This window comes from Lactuca virosa, chromosome 3 (assembly GCF_052849685.1).
Source record: "Lactuca virosa cultivar CGN04683 chromosome 3, Lactuca_virosa_CGN04683_v6, whole genome shotgun sequence".
Classification (NCBI taxonomy): Eukaryota; Viridiplantae; Streptophyta; class Magnoliopsida; order Asterales; family Asteraceae; genus Lactuca; species Lactuca virosa.
Window position 1 is genome coordinate 24783108 of NC_136428.1, and position 24455 is coordinate 24807562.

Below are 24455 nucleotides of genomic sequence, written 5' to 3' on the forward strand. Positions count from 1 at the left end.
TATTAACTGATATTAGGACAAAAAATAAGTCCGTTACACATTTAAAACTTCATCCAAGTATGCAATTACAAAGTGTTAGTCAACAATATGAAAAATATAGTGTTTATGTTTGATAAATCGCGAATGGAAGAAGTAAGCAAAACAAAATTATATATAAAGAAAACTATCCGAGAAGCTTGAAGGTAAATAAATGGCTTCAATTAACAACCCAAGAAAACAATGATATATCTCTCTTTGCGTTCAAAAATTTTCACACCCTCAAAAACTACCCTAAAAATTAATTGTATCAATTTAGAACATTTTTTCATAAATTTGTTCTAATTATAAAATATTATAATCGATAAAATTTATATCATTTTTTGGAACTTCTATTCATACATTCACTAAATTCACTTTTAAATTTATATAATTTTTTACTTATCTACCCACTAAATCTATTCTAAAATTTATATATTTTAAAGTTTTTCTTGTTTTACAATTGATAAGGGGGACATATTTTTATCGTTTGTGGCCACATAAAGTTTTAAACCAAGAAGTGTTCGAAATACATATGATGATTACTTATTACTTTTGATTTTTTAAACAAAAAGTTATTATAATGAATAGCATAAATACTTTATTAATAAATGAAAATTGATTCAACAACAATCATCTAATTTAATAAAATCATCTTCAAATACAAGACATAAATAATACTCTTCAACAATCCTCTATAGTTATAAAATCACGATCACAATGTTTCAGTTGTCTATAACTTTGCAGACGTGACATAAACATCGTTTCCCATCCAGCTGCACACGGGGCTTTATGGCGGATCCAGTAAGCCGAAATGGTAGGCATCGGAAAATCTTCTTTTAATTGTACCATAACATAATGATTACCATGTACAATTGAAATTGTAATAATCCGATGGTCCAAAAATTCTTCCGGACCTTTCCAAAGAGGAAAGAAAGTTAAGGAACCATGATTGGTTAAGAAAGTAAGGACCACACCAAACCTGTTAGCAATCAGAATACCTGTTTCAGGCATAAGCATCCAATGTTCCGTTGGTGCACTCGGTCCGAAGAAATACAACGAAGTCCACAATTCATGGATTCCATCTATGAAAACCGTTGCATATACATCGGATGCACTCTGTAACTCGTCTACTAGTTGTTCTCGAACGTAGAGCCATTGATCTTCGCCATACCCGAGACAAATAGATATTGTTCGAAATCCGCAATGTCCATCACCCTCAACATTTTGTATACGTGAGACGTATGGACGAAACACGAGTGGAATTTCATCCATTAATGGATGAATGTAGCATGACTGAGGCTCTTGGTTCAAATCCAGAAATTCATTTAAGTCTGGAATTGCTTCATTCGAGTCTGGAATTGCTTCATCAAATTCTGGAATTGTTTCATTCATGTCTGGAATTGCGGTTGCATATGAACTATGTCTTGTTGGTTCCTTGTCCATCCATGTTGAATTCAATCCATCATATTTTGATGTGGTTGAATAGCTACGTCTTCTGGGTGCTTGATTTGTAGAATCAACTCATTTTATTAGCTTTCCTTAATGCGTGTTTTACTTGGTAGGAACATATCTATTAGCTTTCTTATCATACTTTTTTTCCTGCTTTTGACTGCTGATAGAAGTTTTCTTTAATCATTTCTAAATCATCCTCACAACGAATATCCTCATTTGCTACAAAAATTAACTCTGATAAATCAAGCTTTCTCCAAAATATATCTATCGAATCTAATGGAATATACCGACCTGTATTGAAATACCATTAATATATAAAAATTCAATATATTAATTAATTTAAAAAAATATACTTCTTGAATATACTCACCCGAGTTCAAGTAAACTGATAACATGCAAGCACATGGTAAGCCACAACTATGTTGTAGTTTACAACCACAGTTTGATGAGTCAATTTGATTTTCATTCAACCGATAAAGTTCCCCAAAGTTTATCGAGAGCTTCATGTGACACTGAACCCCACAATAATGTAAAACATGGCAAGTTGTGTTCCCGTTTACGAACAATTCTACTCTTTTCAAGACTATCATGTATCGATGGAAGTTGAGACCTCACAAATTGATCAAGACAACCGATAAATTTATCAAGAAAAGAATTTGTGCCATCCAAGAACTTCTTTATATTTGAATGTGCGCTCTCAACTCTATTCGTAGTTCGTTGTCCAAAGTTGAGATGTTGATCGATCCAGACTGAGACAAACATTTCCTTATATTTGTTTAACCAAACTTCATCCAGATAATTTAAAACATCTGCAATTATATAAATGTTATTTATCTATAAAAATAGTCTAAAATCATAAATAATTAGTTAGAAAATACGAAGATTTGTACCTTGATATTTTCTCAACATCGATCGGAGTGTTTTGTAGTTTTCATTGTACACTATCCATGTTGGAGAGTCAACAAGTACAGTGTGGAAACACCTTCCATATATTCAACGACCGTTGATGAATGAAGAAAAGATTTTCCAATTCATTTGAAATACTGTTTACGGAGAACTCCGTAACAAAATGTTTCTCGTTCAAAATTTCCATTAGAACCTACATTTAAATACTGTTAATTAATAAAAAAAATTAATATACAAATTAAATTTAAAATACTACTTGTTGGATATACTTGCATTGGAGTTTTTTGTAATTTCGGGACGAGCGAAGCTTGAGACGCTCATTGTATATGGTTTTTAGTGTAGAAACATTATTCTCGTCACGCTCCTTTAATATCGAGAGTATGTCATGTGGTGCAACATTCTGATTTGTCAAGTCAGCCACCAATTGTTTCTCGTGTTCTTTCAACCGCCTAGCAAAAGCATGTCCCTCCATATATTGTGCATGTGGATGATTATGTTGATCACATATCACTCTGAGGGTCCAACCGTCATATTTTTTGATATACGAACCTACCAATTGAAAGTTACAATTGATTTTTTTGGTTCCAGAATTTTTAATTGTTGCTTTGCTTTCGTATTCACGACCACGGTCACAAATAAGTGTAATATAAGACACCACGCCATTTTTTGCCTTTGATCTTCTCATCACGATGACATAACCAAGAGAGAATGCAATTTTTTGCACCCATTCCATCAACTCATCACGAGACTCAAACACCTATTTTAAAAAAAAAAACTTTGTTAACAAATTGTAACACAATGATAAAAAAATGTTAATCAACATTTGAATTATACCTGCTCGGTAGAAAACGATGATGTCGCCGTCGTGTTCTCAACGCCGTCATTTAAATTATTTCCATCGGGTCTCCACATTTTTTACTAAACACTGCAAAATAATAAGTAATTATAAAAAATAAAATTATATATTAACTACTCATCCAAAAATTAATATGTTTTATAAACAAAAATTTAGTGTAAAAACTAATAAACGTGGTGGCCCAAGTTTTAGCTTCAGCCCATTTTTTATTTTAGCCAAATTTTAAACCCGTCCAAATAAATACAAAAAGAAACCCTAAAATTTGTTAGCCTTCACTCCAAAATCAATCGCGTCTCTGGCAATCCACACTCTACACTCTCACTGGAAGTCACTGCTCTCCACCCTCTCTCATCGGATTGATCTTCGGAACGACACACCACCACCATCAGAAACGACACACCACCAATGTCGTCGTCTCTTTCCTGTCGACCATTGCCGCCGTCACTTTACCTCCGATGTCTTCTCCGATTCTTCCTTCATACCGAATTCTGGTATTCGACCATGGTTACTGACATCGCATATGGCCTTGACATCGTCGGAAAGACAATTGCAGCATCCGATTTTTGACAAAACTCTCCACTCTCCACTCTCTCACTCTATTCTCAATACACATCTGTATACTCGTCGGTATACCACCGTCGGACCACCGGTGAAGGTGAAGGTGACGGCATTACGATAAATACTTCAAAAGTTGATTTAAGATTCAAAATAGATTATTTACCTTGATTTTGGTTTGTTCACTGTTAATTTGTGTTATTGGCTTATAAACTACGAATTTTTTTGAACAATTGGTTAGTAGTTGATTATGACCAAGTTTCAATATAATCAAATTTAATTCTCATTAAAAACACAGTCTTCAAAAAATGGTCAGTGGTTATTTAATTGAAATTTATGATTGTAAAAAAAACAATTTACACTAAAAGAAAAAAAAATTGAATCGTATGTGGCCAGTTTGAAAAATGTTTGAAGTGTAATGAGTTTAATTTAAAAGTTAAAATTGTTATTTTGCTTTTTACAAAGAGCTAAGTTGTAAAATTTTAAAATATGTTTTGCTGAAATCTTTATTGAATATTAAGGCAGACAAACGGAAATCCCAATGCAAAAAGCTATTTGACTTTTAAATTGGGTGTCTAAGGGTGTCTTATTAGCAGCACCATTTTATAAAGTTTGTGAGATCAAATGGATTATTTAACTAATGCAGTAATAAGGTTACTTAATTATTATCAAATAATGTCAGTTAGGTCTTTCAATCCAATAAAAGGGTTGTTTTGAAATGATGTAATAAATATGACCCTTGATGATTCACATATGAAGGTGGAACTAGGTATTTGTGTGGGACCCTCAGGCGCAAAAAGGGAAGTCGAAAGCACAAAAAATATGACCAAACAGAGCATAACACATTATAATAAATAACTCGAAAAGAAGGTGGTGGTGACCATTTCACTTCTATAACTCATGAATGGAACGCCTCAATTTGCAATATTTTTTTGAAATAAATATCTAAATCATAGATTTGCACGACTTGATGGTGTGACCAAAGAGAAAATGTATGCATCTAGTGATGGTTAGGATACTCGACACCTTTTTATAATATTTTTAAACAAAATATGATTTAATATTTTCATGTAACAAATATTCTTTTAACTTTTTAGGTAATGTATTGGTAATCTTGGACCAAATTATATATTATATTTATATATAAATAAGTATGAACATGGGGTTGGTGGCAGAGGTAGTGGCAGTGGCAATGGTGGTGGTTGTTGTGGCAGCGGTGGCGGAGATGGCGGTGGTAAGAGTGGCGGAGGTGGTTGTGGTGTTGGTGACATTGGAGGTGGTTGTGTTCGTGGAGTGAAGAGGTGTTGGTGACGATGACAGTGGTTGGTGGCGGAGGTGGTGGTCGTTGGTGGCGGATAAAAAAAGAAGATAGGATCCTAAAAATATGGTTGGTGACCATGTAATGCATCATCAATTGTATAGGCAATTACATTATACAAACAATTAATGAGTATTCACTTATCGGTGAACCTGTTCATATGTCAATCTTATAAGCTCATGTATAAAGAAAGAAGATGGGAACCTAAAAAAAGTGTTGGATCATGTGGATTTGGGTAGAGTTGTCATTGTACAAGGCATGGTAACAAAGTTGAATATAAGAAATAGCAATGTGTTTTTTAATTTTTATTTTTATTATAGCATTGTATTTTTGTTTTTTCTTATTACGATATTATACTTTAAAATTATTTTTTATTAGAGCATTGGAGTTTGAAATATGCTACATATTGAAGCAATAAAAGCATCCACAATATGTAGTTTAATACAATAGTTGAATGAGCTGGAATGCATGGTGTTTTTAGCGGCTACAATATTATAAAATCAACTAGCAAGGAGCATCAAAATGGCATAATAGGGTTTTGAAATTATTAAACTCGAGAATCCACAATGCAATGAATTCTATCAGAGTTTAATGAAATGACATTAGCATTCCACTATCCATATCTACTAAACTCTTACCATTATATTCTTGGTTCTAACTGACCGCACTTGAAAGTACAATGTGGTAATAAGAAAAAAAATCAAGATAGATTTGTCATTGTACAGTAACAATTTACATAATGAGGATATAGAACAAAGTAAAATAAATATTTTTTTATTACACCGGTCAACCGTCCATCGGACGGGTATAACACTAGTTAGGATAATGGTGGTGTTATCAAAAAAAAAAATAAATAAATAATCCAATAAAAATAAATTAAAAAATTAACTAAAAAAATTAATAATCCAATAAAGTAATATTTATTAATATATAATAATCCAAAAAAAATTAATCTGAAATTAAAAAGAAAAATAATTATTTAAAACAAATTAATATTAAAAATAATATTTATTAACATATAATTATTATTTAAGTTTGTCCTTATAAGAATTTGTAAACTTTTAGTTTTATGTTTTTCCGTAATAGACATTTGGAAATTGGGGTAGTCCACTCGAAGGCCCGTTAGTAGAACACGATATCCAGATGTATATGGGATCCGAGTCCGGCCCAGTCTACTTTTCTATCTGTAAAATACATTTCTTGGAAAGAAGGGAACGAGAAAGACGAAGCAGATACCGAAAAGAACACAGAGAGGAGTTTTGGAGAAGAAGGTATGGATCCCAAGCTAACCGAGGTTTCACAGCTCTTCGAACGATTCAAAGCTGCGTTAGTTCGTAATGATTTCGATACTTGTTCGAAGCTTCTCTCTCAGCTCAAGGTACCCGCAATCATAAACCCTAATTATACTTGCCGTTTTTTTCGTGTTCCTTAGATTGTTATTACGTATTCATGTTTGATGTAATCCTTATATAAATTACAACTTGAGTAAATTCATTAGCACAAACTGAGATTTTCCGGCTGTTGTTAGCAGATATGGATATAAACTCACAATTGAGATCTAAGAGGTGGTTGAGATGCTTTTCTTAGACTTAAGATGCCATTGCAGTTAAGGAGTTATTTTTACTAATAAATTTTGATCGAACTCCAGGGAGTCATTATATATGACTATGGATCGTATTCTCTTTTTGTTATTCTAATGAAAATATGAAATAGAACCCTGGAAGGGCTGATGTGCTTTTGGATAGAAATACATACTAGGGTAATACTCGACATATAATCAATCTATACTCCTTCTTGATTCTTAAATTGCAGATCTTGCTGATAGAATTCAAAAGCCTTCCTCCATTGTTTGAAGAAACTCCTAATGCAGTTCAAGAGCTAACCATAGCAAGTAAGTGTTCAACAACTTGCATTTCTTTTCACCTTCCTTCACTCTATTGAGATCGAGGTACATTTTATTCATAGTATAAGCATATAATTTGATTAATCGGTCAATTTCAGGGGATATCTATGAGCATGCTGTTGTGCTTAGTGTAAAGATGGAAGATCAAGATGCATTTGAGAGAGATTTCTTTCAGCTGAAGCCTTACTATACAGATGTTGGGTATTTATAGTTTGATCTAATCTTTTTTTTTTTTTTTCTTATGAATCTTTCTGTTCCTAAATCGTTGTTCATAATTCAATTTTATTTTATTATTGGAAAAACAGTAGTCGGCTTACACAATCTCCCCAAGAGTACCCAATCCTGGGTCTGAATCTTTTGAGACTACTTGTCCAGAACAGAATTGCTGAGTTTCACACTGAATTAGAGTTGCTTTCAGCCAATGCTCTTGAAAACACTTGTATCAAGCATGCAGTGGAGCTTGAGCAATCATTCATGGAAGGGGCTTACAATCGAGTATTGACTGCTAGACAAACTGTACCTCATGAAACTTATGTTTATTTCATGGATCTTTTGGCTAGAACAGTCAGGTAACAATTGTTGGGAGCATTTCACTTCTTTTTTATTGAGTTTATTAACAGTAATTATGACATGATTTTGTAAATTCATTTGCAGGGATGAGATTGCTGGGTGCAGTGAGAAGGCGTATGACTCTCTCACTGTTAAAGATGCACGAGAAATGCTATTGATTTCCTCAGACCAAGAACTTTTTGATTACATCAAAGAGGTTCCATTCTTTCTTTCAAAATTTCTGTTTATTAGCTATACAATTATTATAATCATAGCTAAGTTTTGCATCACTCTTACTATTAAGATGTGTTTGGTTTGTGGGTGGATTCCGGCGGAATTGGAATTCGAGAATCCATTCCATGGTGTGTTTTGTTGCCAATGGCATTCAATTCCTTCGAGTTTCATGTTTGATGAATTTGCCCAGTCCCAAGGGCGGATGAAAGGAATTCAATTCCATTTTTTCTTTTTCTTTTTTGTTAAAAGACCAAAGTACCCTCATTATACATACATATCTATTTCATATTCCAATGACTTAAGATTCTAATTCCTTTGACTGATTCCATTCCTCTATACCATATACTTTGTTATTATTATATGAATTATTGACAGAGTATGAATTGAAATGAAATTTTCAGGAGCATCCAGAGTGGGAGGTGAAGAATGGATTAGTTGTATTCCAGAAGGCTAAGGATTCGGCTCCATGCAAAGAGATTCCATCTCTCCAGCTCATTAACCAGACTCTCAGCTACGCAAGGGAATTAGAGCGCATTGTTTGATTAATAAATCAAACCTCAAAAACATTTCTTAATTTCAAAAAAAAAAAAAAAAAAAAATTGTTATTTGCTTTTTTAAAACCCACCTCATGTTGTACTAGACTATTAATGTCACTGAGATTGCGTGAACAGCATTTGCATTTGGTGATTTGAAACCTTGTTGGCTTATTCTTGATTGCATTCACGGGGTTTTCACTCTTTTACCTACCACTAACCTTTTTGTGAACTACTTGTTTTAAAACAAAAAAGAAATGAAACCTGATGGGTGTATTTAAAACATGTGGATTTACATCATTTTATCTCATTTGATCTACAAACATGGTCGACTTTTAATCATTATGTTACATGATACCTGAAAATAATAAACACGCTAAAAAAATGGGAAAATATTCTTACCTAGAAAGACAAAAACCTATAAATTTTGTCCGAAAACGAGGACTTTAATGAAGATGCTATGAAAGAAGTTTTTTATTATTGATAATAATGTTAACGAATTTGATAATAAAATCTCAACAAGAAAATAGCATTTAATATCTAGATATTATTGCCTTTTCGTGGTCCTCTTAGATTAGATATCCATGATGCATGCATTTCCATTAGTAATACACCCATCAACTTCATTTTTTTATATTAAATTCCATTCTTTTCTCCTTCACATGCCTTAAAATGTTGACATTTCAGACTACAAAGCCCTTACTTTCTTGCTTATTATACCTTTTTATTCATTTTTTATGCTGAAAATATTACATTAATACACCATGTTCGTAGTTTAGTTGATCTAACATCACCATATTGAGTTCAAAGTTAATTTATTTTATCCATCAAAATCCCTTTTTTTCATGTTGATATTACGAATGATAATATGATATTACCCAGTACTAGTGTGCGATAATATCAATGTGAGTTGCCTCCAAAACCAGCCATCCATAAGCCACCAAAAGTTGCTGTAATCAAGTCCCACCATTTGTTTCTATTATCCATCTTTAATTTGTCCACTTATATTTCTCTTTCAGCTTTTATAGCCGACACTTTATTAACCCTCCATAACACCCGATTCTTTGATTGCCAACTCTCATTTCACCACATTTCAATAAAACTCCAAATATTCTGTGATTTCGATTCAAAAAGAATTCTGGGTTTCGTGTTCTTGGTGTTTATGGAGACTATGGATGGATCATCTCTGTTAAATGATCTTCATCCACCTTCAAATCATGATGAAATCTTCATGCAACGCAGCTTGGTCTTTGCTGATAGTCTCAAGGTTAAATTCTTTTTAACATATTCAACAACTTAATGGGATTCTTTTATAACGTAAGGAAATGAACTTTATAGGATTTGAGGAATATAAGAATGCAGTTGTACTCAGCTGCAGAGTTTTTTGAAGATTCGTATCACAAAAGTGATCATGATGAATTGTAAGTAGATATGAAATCCTAAAACTGACTTTTTAAATTCTAGTTTAATTTCGTTGTTTGACAAGTCATGTGCTGCTTTCTTGTAGATTGTTAGAAAGCTTAAAAGATTATGTGTCAAAAGCTCTGGTTAGCACCATTGACCATTTGGGCTCTGTGTCGTCTAAAGTCAACAGTTTCATGGATGAAAATCTCAATGAAGCTTTTGAAACAAATCTTCAAATATTATGCATCGAACAGGTAACCACGACAATTGTTCTTCGTTTTCTGTTCGTATGTTCATATGTCATATGTCATGTGTCTGAATAGTGAATCCTTTTGGAGATTGTTGCAGAGATTACGAACATGTCAAACTTATAGTGACCACCAAGGTCTTTTGCAACAATCCTTGATGATACAAATACCCAAATACCATAAGCAGTATAAGCTCCCAGGTAACTGTACTTGAATGCTTTTTGTGTAGTTTATGTATTCTTCTGAGTTTTAATGGCGAACATTGGTTTTAACGAAAAGTTATTGACACAGATGGACGCTTTTGTGAAGCAGCTGAAGCAGAAAAAGCAAAAGTAGAATTATCAAGTTTGAGGTAAATTTCAGTAAAATTGTAGAAAAGCTGTTAATGTTGATAACTAACCTCCATTGGAGCTCCACCAAGTTCATGTTGATGGAATAAAATTGTTTGTCAGGAGGAGGGATACGGAACTAGCTTCTATTGATTTCCGATCAGGTCCGATTGCATTTTCATTCGCAAAAGCTGCATTAAATAAGGGATTAGGTACACAAAGAACAGAGTTTTTTCCGTCTTCAAACTTCATGTACTAATTAGGGTTTATCTGATTACCAGAAAAACGAGCACGATCCATGTCACCGAGTCGATTCAGAATCAAGCGCACAGGTTCTACTACTAATCGATCCGCCAGTCCGAGCTTTCCGATCATGCGTTACGGATCCGTTGTTCATCAATCCATCAGTCCAAACACACAGCAAGTAAGCGAAAATGAAGCCGATTATTGTTTCTTTTCTTTTTTATATATATAATGAATCGTTCAGAAGTTATAGGAAGTTGATTCGTATGATTGCAGAGTCCGGTGGAGGCGTGGAGGTCTCAATCGTTGTATCCTGAAAGAGAAAGAAGAAAAGATATGGAAGTTTACTCCAGGAAAACTAGAAACCTTTTTAAAGCGTTGCTTAGCATGCATAAGCACAAGAACGAGTATAAATAGCATTACACATATGTCTTTTCTTCACAAGTTTAGAACCAAAAATATAGCATTGGCCATATTGCCGATGCATCTTGGATTAGGGTTCCGATAAAGAAACAACATGAAGGAAAAATGGAATTTGCGGAAATGAGGATGAGATGGACATACCATTTAGGCATTTACAGATAAATGCAGGGAACAAATATTATAATGGTTTAGTTATGTTCAAATAAGGCAGCCACGGAGACAATAAGGAGCAAGGAGGAAGTGAGAAAAGAGTTTGAGGTTGGACATGGAGTTTAAACTTTTTGAGAACTTTTACCATCTTTATATAGATTTAGATACCAATATACTTATGTGCGTCTTTAATTATGAATTTGTATGTATGTATGTATATATATATCATATTTATCTTTTCTTCATATGTGTATGGCACGTTCTTCATCTTCTCAAAGGTCTCACTTGAAAGAAGTTTATCCACCCTAGTGGGGGTAAGAGTCTAAGTTTAGTCTCTCTTATCTTACGACCTTGTTGGATTTGGATTTTGTGTTGTTGATTAGAACAGAAATACCCAATAAGAAAAACTAAAGTTTATTCCATTTATGAGAAACACATTTTCATACTAGGTTTGGTGGTAAGTGGTCAAACCTGGTTTTCAAAGTCGTTCCTTTTGGGATTTTTACAATTACAAAACAAGTCAAATGTAATTATGCAAATGTTAACAAATTAAGCGTAGAAGAAGTTATTCCCAAGCGTACATTACTAATTCTGCCAAACTGTGGGAATTTCGGTTCCAATATATATAAGAGACTAGTCGGCGACAATAAATTGAAAAAAATATTGATTTTAAAGAAATTTATAGTTTACCAGTGTTGACAAATTATGAAAATAACCAAAAAAAAATAGTGGTGTCCAGGAGTTTAAATATTTTAGTCATCAAATATCATAAACTAAATTTATAATACAGAAAACCCACCAAGAATATATTAATAATAATTATTATATAATAATATATTAATAATAATTATTGTATAATAATTTACTGAATCGAAACCATCAACTCATGGATTGAAACTGAAAACAAAAAACCGACCCAAGAAACCGAAAACCAAACCCAATGAGTTTCAAAAGCCAAAAAGCAAACATATCGGTTTGCTACGGGTTTACTCCAAAACCGACCCATGCAACCCACTTGACTAACAACTAGTAGGGGTGTCAATTTATGACACGACACGACAAAAATACACGAAACGAAACGAAATTGGAACGAAATCAAAATTTGAATTCATATTCGTGTCGTGTTCGTGTCAAAATTAAAAAATACGATGTCGTGTTCGTGTTCATAAATCGACACAAAATTGACACGATTAAGCATATGGTTGTCGGGTTTTTCGTGTTTGTCGTTTTTGTCGTGTTATATATCTTTAAGTATGAATGAAATACACTAATAGTTATGTAATATTATATTTGTCGTGTCGTGTTGTCATGTTTTAATTGGTTCGTTTTCGTGTTAATGAAAAAAAACACGACATCGTGTCGTGTCGTGTCAGACAAAAACACGACACGACTGCCCGATTTGACAGCCCTAACAACTAGGCATAGACTAGGATGACTGTTTACTTTTAACCACTTGAAGAGTTGAAGTTCACGTATCTGAGTTACATTTCACATGTCACATAATGATAATGATAGGCCTTTAACACAACCAGACAAGCTTTTAAGCTATTTTTATGATAAAGATGAGAGATGTGAAAGCAAGTATTCCATGTCCAACATTGTTCCAGTGCATACCAAACACATGAATACGCCTTTTGTAAATCCATGACATGAGCAATTTGGTTACAATAGCATCTTCAACAACAAGAATCAAGAAAAACAACATTTTCAGAGTTTTAACAAAAGAGCAACTTTTGTGCACAAATCCAATACAAAAACTTTATTTTTAAAAAATAAAATCCAGAGTATCACCTCTGATTTAAAGCCTTGGTCATAAACATATCATGATGACTAAAATGTCCTCATTCTTCTACAACCACACTTATCTCGCCCTTCTCCAGAAGGTCATAAAATGCCCTTGTTTTTCTTTGCTCATTCCAGTGATGCATTTTCCACAAACCACCACAAGCTAACCCAAGCACTGATCCAATGATTAACTCCTTAACCACACTTGGGCCTTTCAACACTGGATGAGCAACCCTACCAGCAACCATGGTTTAATTCTGTACTCAAAACCCAACAAACATGAATATCAGTAAATCATCCCATTACCTTAAAGAAACTGTTGCCCATAAATGTTACTTATATAAATGCACACAAATCTTCACAAGCAACTCTAACTCACTGATTTTAAAAAGAATCGAGTGATAAATGATCAATTCACTATACATATGAACAATTTCCACACAGGTATACAACAGTTTGTAATCTTATCCATTCTTCTCAATGCAACTCTTTCCTTTTTCCATTCCAGAACTCATATAGAATAGAGAGAAATGAAAGGACTTTAAAGAATGTACCAAAATAACTTACACAGCACATCGAAAAAACAAGACATACCCATGAAATGAGTAGAATTTTTATTGCTATAATTAACGTTTGCTCGCCTAAAGTTAAGGGCTATGCGTTTATACAGATCAGATGTTTTCCCCACCAATCGTACTTCATTGTTTCCATGATTTAAATACATAGCTTGGACTGGAGCTAAAGCAAAAGATGAAAAATGCCCTAATCCATTACTAAGTCTATCAATAAACAATGAAATATGGCGATAACGATTTTGGTAGCAATCAATCAAGTCAAATAGCACATAGAAGTAAATAAATCGATTCAAGTTTATATTCGTTATACAACAAAACAAATCGTATGAGCGTGAAGAAGCAAAGGAAAGCCTAAACTCATGTGAATCTACGGTTGTTATAGATCTGATTGATTGAAGTTGAATCTTTGTTTGTAGAGATAGAAACAAGATGAAATAGAGGGATGGGGGAAGGAATACCTACAGAAGACAGCGGCGATGAAGCTGATGAGACTTTCCGGTAACGCTTTTTTCGCCGTTCACTTGCCCTACGGATGTGCGCTTTGTAATGGTACTCCAGATTCTCGGCTTGTATCTAGTCAATGGAAAATTGCAACTACGTCCTTTACAATGTAGAATGTTCCAAATCAGGACCTTAATTTACGCCATATACACCAATATACCCCTCCATAAAACCATTTTGTCGCTCCATTCTTTTTATAATTTCAATTTTTTGTTTCAAAATTATGATACTTTGAATTGATTTAAAGTCATATATATATATATATATATATATATATATATATATATATATATATATATATATATATATATATATATATATATATATATATAGGTTCATGTGAAAATATATATATTCTGTGAAAAAGCGAGAACCAATCAAAATTGGACACATGGATTTGGTAATTAATATTTATTTCTAATTATTTTAAGGATGTAAATGTATATATAAGGGCAAGGTTGTAATTGTATATTTTAGAATAGATTTTGAATTTTGAATTTGTAACTTCCTTACTAAAGGTGGTCTATCTAATTCAGTTTTCTTGAAGATACCTGGACAGAACCGAGAATTCTGATTCATCGTTTTTTTTTTTCGTTAAAAGTCGATGTTTGCGTTTACTCGGTCAAGTAGAAAAAAGGTTAATTCGCAAAGAAAAAAAAAAGAAGATCTTGCGTTCGAAAGTAGGTGGAAACATGAATTTGAATTCGAACTGTGCTGATAAACCGATTGAAATTGAAGATGATGAAGATTGTGCAGTTGAAGATTTTATACACGAATAAAAAAACGATGGAGGTTCATATGTTTATCAATGTTGATTAAGATGTTGTTTTAGTAAATTTATTTTGTTATATATATATTTTTTTGTTCCAGATATGAACAATCCGATTGAGATAAATTCCAGTAAATCGTGGAAGATTAAAAAAGATCCACAAGAATTGGTAGATGATGTTAATTTAATTGATGATGTACTTAGTAATGGGAAAAAAATCAATGAAGGTATGTGTTTTTTTCATTCTCGTTTTTTGAGTAAATAATTTAATTGTTGTTGTTGTTGTTTTTGTTTTTTGCAAATTTTTTTTCAGATGTGAACAAGTCAATTGAGTTTCATTATAGTAATTCTTTGAAGCTTAGGAAAGATAGAATTGATGATTTACTTAGCAAGAGGAAAAAATCAACGAAGGTAAGTGTTTTTTTTCTTTTTGTTTTTCCTGTAAATAATTCAATTGTTTTTTTTTTTTTTTTTGAATTAGATGTGAAGAATCCAATTGAGATTCATTCCAGTAATTCATTGAATACGAAGAAAAAAAGACTATATGGTAATATACATTCAATAACATAATCAGGTTTTTGTTATGTATTTATTAATGTAATTTTTGGTTTTTTTTTTAGGTTCTAATCCTTTTTCTAGTGATTCTGATTTTGAAGAGGCGAGTATAAGTAGTTTTAAGAAGTTTGTAGTAAAATCTAATAAAAAAGGAAAAAAAATGATTGTAAAGCTGGTAATGTGAAAGCTTTATATGTTCGTGTTTCTGTTAATTCTATTTATGGGGCTGTGAAATCTTTGAATGATATCCAAAAAGAGTGTGTAAGAAGAATTGATTTTGGATCATTGCTTGATATGAAGACTCAAAGTATTCCAACAAAATTATGTTATTATGTTGTGGATTCTTTTTTAATATGTAGTTATTAGTATGCAATATTGTGAACGTAGATTGCCAAGTTATTCAATTGTCATCTATACCCTTTATAAATTAGTTAAATGATTTATTATAAATAATAAAGATTAATGATGTGTCATCTTCTAATTGGTTCTCGCGTTTTCACATCTTTTTTGTAGTTTTGCAATAACTTTCCCATATATATATATATATATATATATGTAGGGAAGGGTTATATGGAAAATAAAAAAACCCTAAAAATCATAAAAATGCATAAAAAATACTTAGAGATCACAAAACTTTTTTTTTTGAATTTATATATGAAGAAATTGTAAGGTTTTTTTTTAAATTCGCTGAAAAAAAAATCGATTTTTTTTTTTGGTTTTTTTTCAAAAAAAATTTCAGCGAATTTTCCCTAAAAGGTGCGATTTTTTCATTTATAAAGTCAAAAGAAAATTTGTGATCTCTAAGTATTTTTTTTTATGTATTTTTATGATTTTTAGGTTTTTTTGTTTTTCACGGATCTGATAGCTTAAGAAAAACAAAATCAAAGAAATGTTGATGACTAGAGCAGGGTTGACAACGACTTGAATTTGGTGAAGAAGGGGAATTCATAAGAGGTGAATGTGTGGGGTGGGATGGAATGGAATGGAATGATCTATTTTGTTTTTCTAAAAATATATATAATAAATTAATTAAAAATAGATAAAGTAATAGAACAATTTCATGTCTAACATATACCAAAACGGTAACAAAAGAATATCATAAAGTTCGAATGAAAAATAAAAGTAATGATAAAACTTGCAATTTAGCCAAACTACATGAACAATTTAAATAATTTACTTAGAGGTTAGTAAAATAAAAGTCATTATAGCATGCATGACTAATATCCGGTTTAACCACTCTACTATTTTGTTCTAAAAACTATCTATACTTTAAAAAAAAATTCATCACGACCACTGTTGTTGCAGATTTTTCGAGTTTTTTTTTTTCCAAAAAACAGAAAAGTATTAAATTCCGACCGTTATCTGTTTTTTGTTTTTTTTAAGGTTTACGTTTTACCGAAAAAAGTAAATATGTTAAATTGTATGGAAAATATATACGGATTCTAAGAAAATATGATGATGAAACTGTATATTCGCCAAACTATAATTGGTTATTTTATTAATTTTTCTTAAAATATTAATTAAAAGTAAGTAATTCTTCGGAATCACAAGCTGAACGACGTCGTATATGTTGTTGCTTACGCTTTATTTTTGGCCTGTAACTAAATCTGAATCGGAGCCGACGAAGAAGAACCCTCCACTTCAATTCTCACGGTTCCACTAACATGGTAAATTGAGTAATTGTTTACACTCCATGGGTTTTTGTATCGATTTCTCATAAATCTAATCTTATGGATTGTTAATTTGATTTATACAGTCGGCGCTGTTCAATTTCCATTCATTTCTGACGGTGGTTTTGTTGGTAATATGCACGTGCACTTTCTTGAAGATGCAGTTTCCTACCATCCTTGAACAGAAAACAGGGTTAGCTTCTCCCTGTCAATCTCTAATCGTTTCTAATTTGATCGCTATTCATCATCTATATTTTGACAACCCCTGATTTAGGTATCGATTGACCTAGAAAACATAGCTTTGATTACTGTTAAAGATTAAGAATTATTTTCCAAACTTCCCCTTTATTCAAAATTGAAAGAAACGGATCCGTTATTGAAAGGTTCATCATAACAGAGATTTCCATGTACCCAATACTCTTTTACTAGGGTTAATCTTAAAATTTTCTGACTTTTTTATGTAAATCCTTGTTCCTTGCACATCTATACACACATTCTATTGTTTTTTGGAGGATCTATTAGGATTTACCATGTAAAATTTGGTTATTTTAGGTTCTGATCAAGTGTTAGACTAGATTCATAGGTTGATCACTACACAATCTCGAAATAGATTTGGTGGTATGACGTTGTTATTCTGTGTTAAGAGTTAAGACTGTGAATTGCATGGAGATCTGAAAGAAGTGATCTAATTTTGAGCAAAGTGATTTTCTTCAGCTTGTGTATCTTGGATTAGATGGTGAATTCCTTATTAGTGTTTATGAGTGGTGGGGTTTATTAGTAAGACTGTTTCTATTAAATTTCACTGCCTTATAGTTTCTTCTTTTAGGAGCACATTTGATTTAATCTATCCAAATTAGCTTCTTATGAAAGGCTTGTTTTGGTGGAAGATTGTCTTCCTATAAAGGGAGTAGTGATTAGGGATTTTTGTGAGAATATGAGTAATGAATCCGTGTTGTGGCATGTATTTCTCACAGAAACAAGTGCTATCTAGCCTTTGAATACATAATTGGATCACACATCCTTCTACATTAACATGTATTTTGGTGAAAGATTGTCTTTGTTGTTTTCATATTATAGATTTGTAGGCTCTAATAAGCACAATTATCAGTATTTTGTATTTAGTTTAGTTGAGCTTCAGTGAAAAGGTCCTCATTTTTACTTAGTAAGTTGATACTGTTGGCCATGTAACAAATAAAACCCTAACAAAAATACCAAAGATTCCCAATCGATTCCCCATGAACCATAAACCTTTTTTGGCCATTAGGAACATCTAAATGACATCTTTATTGGGTCTAAAACACAACATTAATCCCCAATTCCATCTTTTAACAAAAATCTACAATTAATTTTAGACCTCAAAACCCAAAACATCTATAAAATCCCAAAATGGATACAAATGACAATACCTTTTATATTGATAAAATTGATTTGTTTTCCTTAAAGTAGGTTTCTGATAATGTGTTTATTGCAGATTTCGGGGATTCTTCTGGAAGGCTGCTAGAATAGGTAAAGCTTCCGATGCTCATGTACATCGGCATGTGATGTTACCATGTTTCATTTTCATTATTATTATTATTATTTTTTTTTTCATAATGAGACATATGATATGGAATCTGAGTTGTGGTTAATATTTGAAACAGGTGAACGGTTGAGCCCATGGGTGGCTGTTGGATGCTTATCAATGGGTGTCTCCATCATATTTTTCTGAGCGATTCCAATGGTTTCTTTGTTTTCTAGAATATAGATAAATAGGTTGCTTCTTTCTTTTTATTTTATTTTGGTAGAACTTTCTTGTTAACAAAATTCCTTTGGGTAGAAAATATACATCTCTTCTGTTTGCTTTGTGTGTGTATTCTTGTACCATGTATCTTTCAAAGACATGGTTGTTTTTCTATTGACACATTTTTTTTATGTAATTATATGGGAAAAACCGGAGGATTTGAATTTGAGACCTTTGGTTTGGGTATCATTTTACATTTATCCTTTGAACAGATAGTTGTTATTACTCCAATTTACAATTCATAAGTTTGTAAATTGCCACACACATAACAAACAATCGAGATTAATATCAATACAACAAAACCCACAACTTTTTGTTGCATCCAAAAAGGTAAAATAAGATGTTCAGAAAAGCTTATATATTTTCTTTTTCTACCCGAAAAAACATTATGATTTTATATATAAGAACCTCTGATAATTTCAATTTATTAATTTATTTATTTAAGACACCATTTATCTACTAAAATCAGTTGGCATGCTTACAATAATTTCCAACCAACACAAAGTATATCATATTGGAATGTTTTTGAGTATGTAAATATGTAAAGCATTTGTAACCTGCTTTTTAATCGGTAAACATGGCTTCAATAAAAACAAAAATGAAATTATCATGGTTTTTCTGAAAAAAAAAAAGAGTTTCCTAATGGCTTGTCAGTTAAAAGGCTTAAAATGTAAAGATTTATCTGAAAATAGCACTAGAAAACTTAACAAACAATCTTATGATTCACACAATTAAGCATTAAGCAGCAACAATGTCTGGTTTTTAAAACTACATATTCGTAAAGGGTGAAGCTAAGAGCTATCTCTTCTTTTTTCCACCCTTTCCAGATTTAGAAGGCACAGCATTTGATGTAGATGCAGGCTCTTGTTTCTTCAGTCTACCAGGGTGTCTAGGAACCAATTCAGCAACACGAATCATCAGCTGTTTTTCTGCAATATTTTTTCCACAATTAATAATATAAACCTGAAACTACTTCATTCTTAGATCATAGTTTTGTTATGTGATCATATTCATTTCATAGCATATAAGGGAAAGACATTGAAGGAAATTAGAAATGCTTACTGGATGCAACAAGTGGATTGTGCAAACTCCCATCTGGTCTCTTCAGCAAAAACCTCACCCTCCCTACTTGCATGAAATCCCTTGGATACGCCTTATCAATCTTCAAGACAATTACAATACTTCAGAAAATTTTGAATCCAGGCATCGTTTAAAATCAAATTTGCTTGTGAGAATCAACAAGTGTGGTTCTTTTGTAGGAATGTAGGGAATAAGTGATACAAAATCAATGAAGTTAACGACCGAATAAGAAAAACCTCAATAGCGAAAGGAATTTTGAGGTGACCACAGCAATCGCCGATTTCGAGAGCCGTAGGGTTTTCGCATGCTTTTGCTGCGGAGATTCTTCTACCTTCAGCAATAGTCTTCTTTGAATTTATGTAAACAGGGTACAATATATTCCAAGTTTTGAAATTAGGTGTACCTCCATCCATCATTCCTGTTAAATCACAATTCGAGATCGATCCAGAAAGAAAGAGTGAGAAAGAACGGAAACACCAACAATCACTTAAATAAATTGTCTGATTAGTACGAATTTATATATGAAGCCAAGGTGATGTGCTAAAATTTACCTATTGTCGTTGGAAGATTACAGCGTTGAATGTTGATGGAGGTGGTGATTTTGGTTAAATCGCCGGCGAGAAGATCTAAGAATTGACCGGGATCTGCAAAACGAGGACTCGCAGAGTCGCAGTAGTCGTGGACTGGTGGTCTCGCAAAGGAATAAAAACTAAAAAGTATTAACTGTCCGAATCCAATATCTAAGTTTTAAAAGCCCAAATTCTTATTGGGCTCTATGATAAATATATTTTAAATACAAAATTATATATAGACAAAATTACAAAAATATCCTTAGTTGTAAAAAATAGATAAATTTACAAAAATGGTCTCTGTGGTTTGCCAAAAGTCACAAAGTCAGTCCCTGCTAATTTTTTTTGATGCAAATGGTCCTTGTGGTTTGCAAAACTTGCAAGGTTGGCCCTTTTTACTAACGACGTTAGTAAAACGCCGTTAGGGACTAAATCTATAAGGGTATTTTCGTCTTTTCAATTATAAAAGGACTGAATTTGTGACATTTGATATACCACAGGGACAATTTTTGAAATTTCTTTAGAAAAAACAATTAAATTGATAGGGGGAGGGATCAAACTCGTGACCTCCACCCTTCTATTTTGCCCAGCAACAATTAAAACGCCAATAGTCTTTTTAGGTAAGACAGCGACCAAACGTGCAACAAAAATAAATAGTATGGACCATCCGAGTTAAAAAAATAAGTTAGGGACCAAAAACACAAATTCCTCGAAACCACTGGGATCATTCGTGTAATTTACTCTTACTTTTCGTTTTGTTCATATTTGGGTAACTATTTTTTTTGTACACATCTAGGTACTTGTTGAAAGTGTTCACATCTAGGATTTAACCTGCTACAACAGGTCATAATGGTCATATGTTAATACTTCCAACAAGTTTGTTACCTAAATGTGTACAAAAAAAAAGATAGTTACCCAGATGTAAACATATTGAAAAGTTAATTACCTTAATAAGTCATTTTTTTCCTTTGGGTTACTGCTTCTAATTTTTGTTGGAGTGTCACTGCCCGATGTTGCTGTTGGATAAGGTGTCTAAGTCCATAACTATTTCTGGTATGTACTTGACCCGACCCGACATGGTCCATTTGGGTTGCATGACATTATGCATTTGGATAGACTAAATGAGAAAAATAACACTTGTGGTTTATTAATATATTATAAGTTCTAATATATTAATAGTATTATTTAATTAGTATTGATCAAGAATTAATCTAGAATTAATTAAGTGATCAAAAGGAGACTAATTAAATATATGGGTTGATTGTGTAAATCATCCATACTTGTATAGTGGGCTAGATGCTCCATGGATTATCTAGTTGGGCTAAGGTCCATAGGATGCTCCATGGGAGTTACAAATCCATGGGTCATGGAAATGAAGAGTCATGTTACATTAGGGTTTACATGGTGTAACCCTAATGCAACATACTATATAAACATACTTAGAGCAACCAAAATCGACTACACTAGTAAGACAAGAGGGCAAGCCGAATTAGAAGTGTTCTACATTCTCTCAAAGTTTATTCCAAGAGCATTTGGTGTTGTGTGAAACATTTGAGGCATCACACTTGGGGTGCTAGGCTCTCAAGGTTTTCAAGGAATCAAAACAACTACAAGGTATGTAATCCTAGCAATCTTTTATGATTAATGTTCCCCATGTATGCTAGATAGGATTATGAACCTTGGAAAAAATATTTTGCATGTATTTTAGACAAACATAGATCCAAGGTTTTCTAGGGTTGCATGTACACTTAGGAGTGTTAGAATGCTCAAAACCTATCAGTGGTATCAGAGCCTAGGCTTGTTTGTTTGATACTTGATGCAAAATTGTGAAAAAAAAACTCGTTTTTATGCATTCTGCAGCATGAACTCACCGAGTCCATGGGGGGGGGGGGACTCGACGAGTCCATGACCAAACTCATCCTACTCGTCGAGTAGGTTCTTGCACTCGACGAGTAGGAGCCCCTGAGTGCAGTTGATATCGCAATAATTATACATATATTTCGAGCGATATTTATGTATTTTTAGCTATATTTTGGTATGATTTAAGATAAAAGGTACTTATAAAGTTTGAATTTCCATTTTACAGCTAAAAAGCATTTCTGAGGAAAAAGGAGAAGAAAACGTGCAAAAATCCGCAAAAAGAAGTGAAAGAAATTACACGAAGAAAATCGAGATCAAAAAGTCAAAGAATTCAAAGATAGCCGCGTTGGAAAGACGAGAAAACAAAATAAAAATATAAAAAGAAATTTAAATTAATTAATGAGGTTTAATTAAAATAAATTATTGGGAATTAATTATTTAATTTCTAAATAATTTATATTAATTAAATTAATTTAATTTAATTTAATTTGTAAAAAATAAAAAAATAAAAAGGAAAAGAAAAAGAGCCCAAAAATCAGGATTTAGCCCAAAACCCGGAGCCCAACAAAAACAAGGCCTGATCCGTCCACCTCAATCCGGTACCCGATCCGACCCGCGAACCGCTCCGCCCCGCTTCCATTTTCCCTCACAGAAAGATCCGATGTTACCGACCCGACCCAGAGATCCGAACCGGTTTAGATCCGCGTTTTTTTTTAGCCTGTGACGTCATCCGTGACGTCACCTGATCCGATCCACGCCCAGATCCGTGCCCGATCCGACCCGAACTCCGATCCGTTTCGTCTCACATCAAGGTCCGCGCCTTGACCCGGTTTCGACCCAAAATCCGATTCGCACTGTTCATCCTTCTAAACGACGTCGTTTTGGTTACCAGATTTGCCAATTCATTTCCTTTACGTTTTTTTAACCAATTTTTCCCACTTTTTCCTATTTTAAACCCATTTCTTTCCAACCAATACTCAATAATTCACCACCTTTAAACTTTCCAACCATTTATTCCCATCTTTTTATTTCTTTTGAATTCTTTTTCATTAGATCCAATCTCAATTTATTTCTTTTTGGTATTTAATTTTCCAAATTTTTACTATAAATACCACCATTTTTCACCACAAAAAGATCCATCATACACTTTGATACACAAATTTCCCCATACAATTTCTTACCATATCACCACTATACCAAATTCCACCCAACCTTTGAACCACAATTGGGGATTCAAGAGTCAAAAAGCTAAGGAATTGAAGATTGCAGTGGCATTAGGGACTACATCGGGTTTGTTTTATCGACATGTTTAACATTCTCAATATGTTTTCTATGTATGTTGTAACCTTAATTATGAGCTAAATTCTCTTTGTTTTCACTTGGATAATGAAACCTTGAAAATATGATTTGATTTATATTATTCGGATATTAATTGTTATTTATTTTATCATGCATATTTGATCATTTATTTGTATATGTTAAGTTTTTGTAATTAAATTTCCCATAACTAAGTTAATATTTTTAAAAGATCACTTTAATTATATTATCTTCAATCATAAATTTTTCATAACCATTGATATTTATGACTAGTAAAGGACAATATTCTAGGAATTGGGCAAAATAAAATACTAAAAATTTAACATGTATATTTTATATCGTACGACCAACTTACGATTCTTATTTGTTTTACTACCACTAAAATGAATAGTTTGATCAAATGTTTGCATGATACGAATTAATTATTGTTAATAAAATTGTTAATTGCATGACAATTGTTTTTAATTAATTTTATTATCAAAACGGTAAAAAATTTAGATCATGATTTTTAACCAATTTTAGAAATCGGTAAATAACTAATAATATCCATTGCACTTAATATAAATCATTCATTACTAAAATGTAGAATTAAATCTAAGTGAAAGCATCCTTATCATTCTTGATTCTTAAAAACCAATTCTTGTTCTATATTTATTCTACACTTTAATTGTTAAAATTCTCATTATTGTCTTGTTACTAGAAATTCCCCCAAGTTACTTATCTTTTAAGTTAATTAGCGACAAATAGTCTAATATTAAATCATACTCGTTTCCCCAAGTGTTCGACATCCGTTCTTACCATTGCTATATTACAAATTCAATTAGGTACACTTGCCTAAGTCGATAGTAAATTCTAGTATCGGTAATTTCAACC

The 24455-nt window shown here is 32.4% G+C and overlaps 7 protein-coding genes across 9 annotated transcripts; 3 read left to right on the top strand and 4 right to left on the bottom strand.

Annotated features, from left to right (window-relative positions):
• Positions 1-699: 699 nt before the first annotated feature.
• Positions 700-1461, bottom strand: LOC145163359 (uncharacterized). Its single transcript, XM_079082198.1, has one exon. It carries the CDS (start codon positions 1459-1461, stop codon positions 700-702), a length of 762 nt encoding a protein of 253 aa, XP_078938324.1.
• A 142-nt stretch (positions 1462-1603) lies between these two features.
• On the bottom strand, positions 1604-3288 carry LOC145163360 (uncharacterized). The gene is made up of 6 exons (XM_079082199.1): positions 3211-3288; positions 2723-3133; positions 2440-2569; positions 2035-2279; positions 1841-1982; positions 1604-1761 (listed from the first exon to the last, which is right to left on the bottom strand). The coding sequence occupies exons 1-6, from the start codon at positions 3286-3288 to the stop codon at positions 1604-1606; spliced, it is 1164 nt and encodes a 387-aa protein (XP_078938325.1).
• A 3016-nt stretch (positions 3289-6304) lies between these two features.
• RPN12A (regulatory particle non-ATPase 12A) lies at positions 6305-8498 on the top strand. 2 transcript variants are annotated; one of them, XM_079084105.1, is made up of 6 exons: positions 6305-6483; positions 6918-6996; positions 7107-7209; positions 7317-7577; positions 7663-7774; positions 8193-8498. In XM_079084105.1, exons 1-6 carry the CDS (start codon positions 6379-6381, stop codon positions 8331-8333), a joined length of 801 nt encoding a protein of 266 aa, XP_078940231.1. In that variant the 5' UTR covers positions 6305-6378; the 3' UTR covers positions 8334-8498. The 2 variants fall into 2 exon arrangements, with proteins under 2 accessions (XP_078940231.1, XP_078940230.1); XM_079084104.1 differs by having other exon boundaries at positions 6306-6483; positions 7314-7577.
• Positions 8499-9198: 700 nt separating this feature from the next.
• LOC145165377 (protein ABIL2-like) lies at positions 9199-11366 on the top strand. The gene is made up of 8 exons (XM_079084106.1): positions 9199-9591; positions 9663-9745; positions 9832-9982; positions 10077-10176; positions 10268-10328; positions 10429-10517; positions 10587-10729; positions 10825-11366. The coding sequence occupies exons 1-8, from the start codon at positions 9487-9489 to the stop codon at positions 10963-10965; spliced, it is 873 nt and encodes a 290-aa protein (XP_078940232.1). The 5' UTR covers positions 9199-9486; the 3' UTR covers positions 10966-11366.
• Positions 11367-12691: 1325 nt separating this feature from the next.
• On the bottom strand, positions 12692-14071 carry LOC145165378 (cytochrome c oxidase subunit 5C-1). Of its 2 annotated transcripts, none has more exons than XM_079084108.1 (2): positions 13940-14071; positions 12692-13163 (listed from the first exon to the last, which is right to left on the bottom strand). In XM_079084108.1, exon 2 carries the CDS (start codon positions 13152-13154, stop codon positions 12963-12965), a length of 192 nt encoding a protein of 63 aa, XP_078940234.1. In that variant the 5' UTR covers positions 13155-13163; positions 13940-14071; the 3' UTR covers positions 12692-12962. The 2 variants fall into 2 exon arrangements, with proteins under 2 accessions (XP_078940234.1, XP_078940235.1); XM_079084109.1 differs by having other exon boundaries at positions 13944-14070.
• A 2771-nt stretch (positions 14072-16842) lies between these two features.
• On the top strand, positions 16843-18925 carry LOC145165379 (uncharacterized). Its single transcript, XM_079084110.1, has 4 exons — positions 16843-16973; positions 17063-17169; positions 18448-18482; positions 18617-18925. The coding sequence occupies exons 1-4, from the start codon at positions 16971-16973 to the stop codon at positions 18682-18684; spliced, it is 213 nt and encodes a 70-aa protein (XP_078940236.1). The 5' UTR covers positions 16843-16970; the 3' UTR covers positions 18685-18925.
• Positions 18926-19459: 534 nt separating this feature from the next.
• Positions 19460-20519, bottom strand: LOC145162243 (signal recognition particle 19 kDa protein-like). Its single transcript, XM_079081444.1, has 4 exons — positions 20388-20519; positions 20073-20254; positions 19819-19918; positions 19460-19685 (listed from the first exon to the last, which is right to left on the bottom strand). Exons 2-4 carry the CDS (start codon positions 20250-20252, stop codon positions 19555-19557), a joined length of 411 nt encoding a protein of 136 aa, XP_078937570.1. The 5' UTR covers positions 20253-20254; positions 20388-20519; the 3' UTR covers positions 19460-19554.
• Between the last annotated feature and the right edge of the window lie 3936 nt (positions 20520-24455).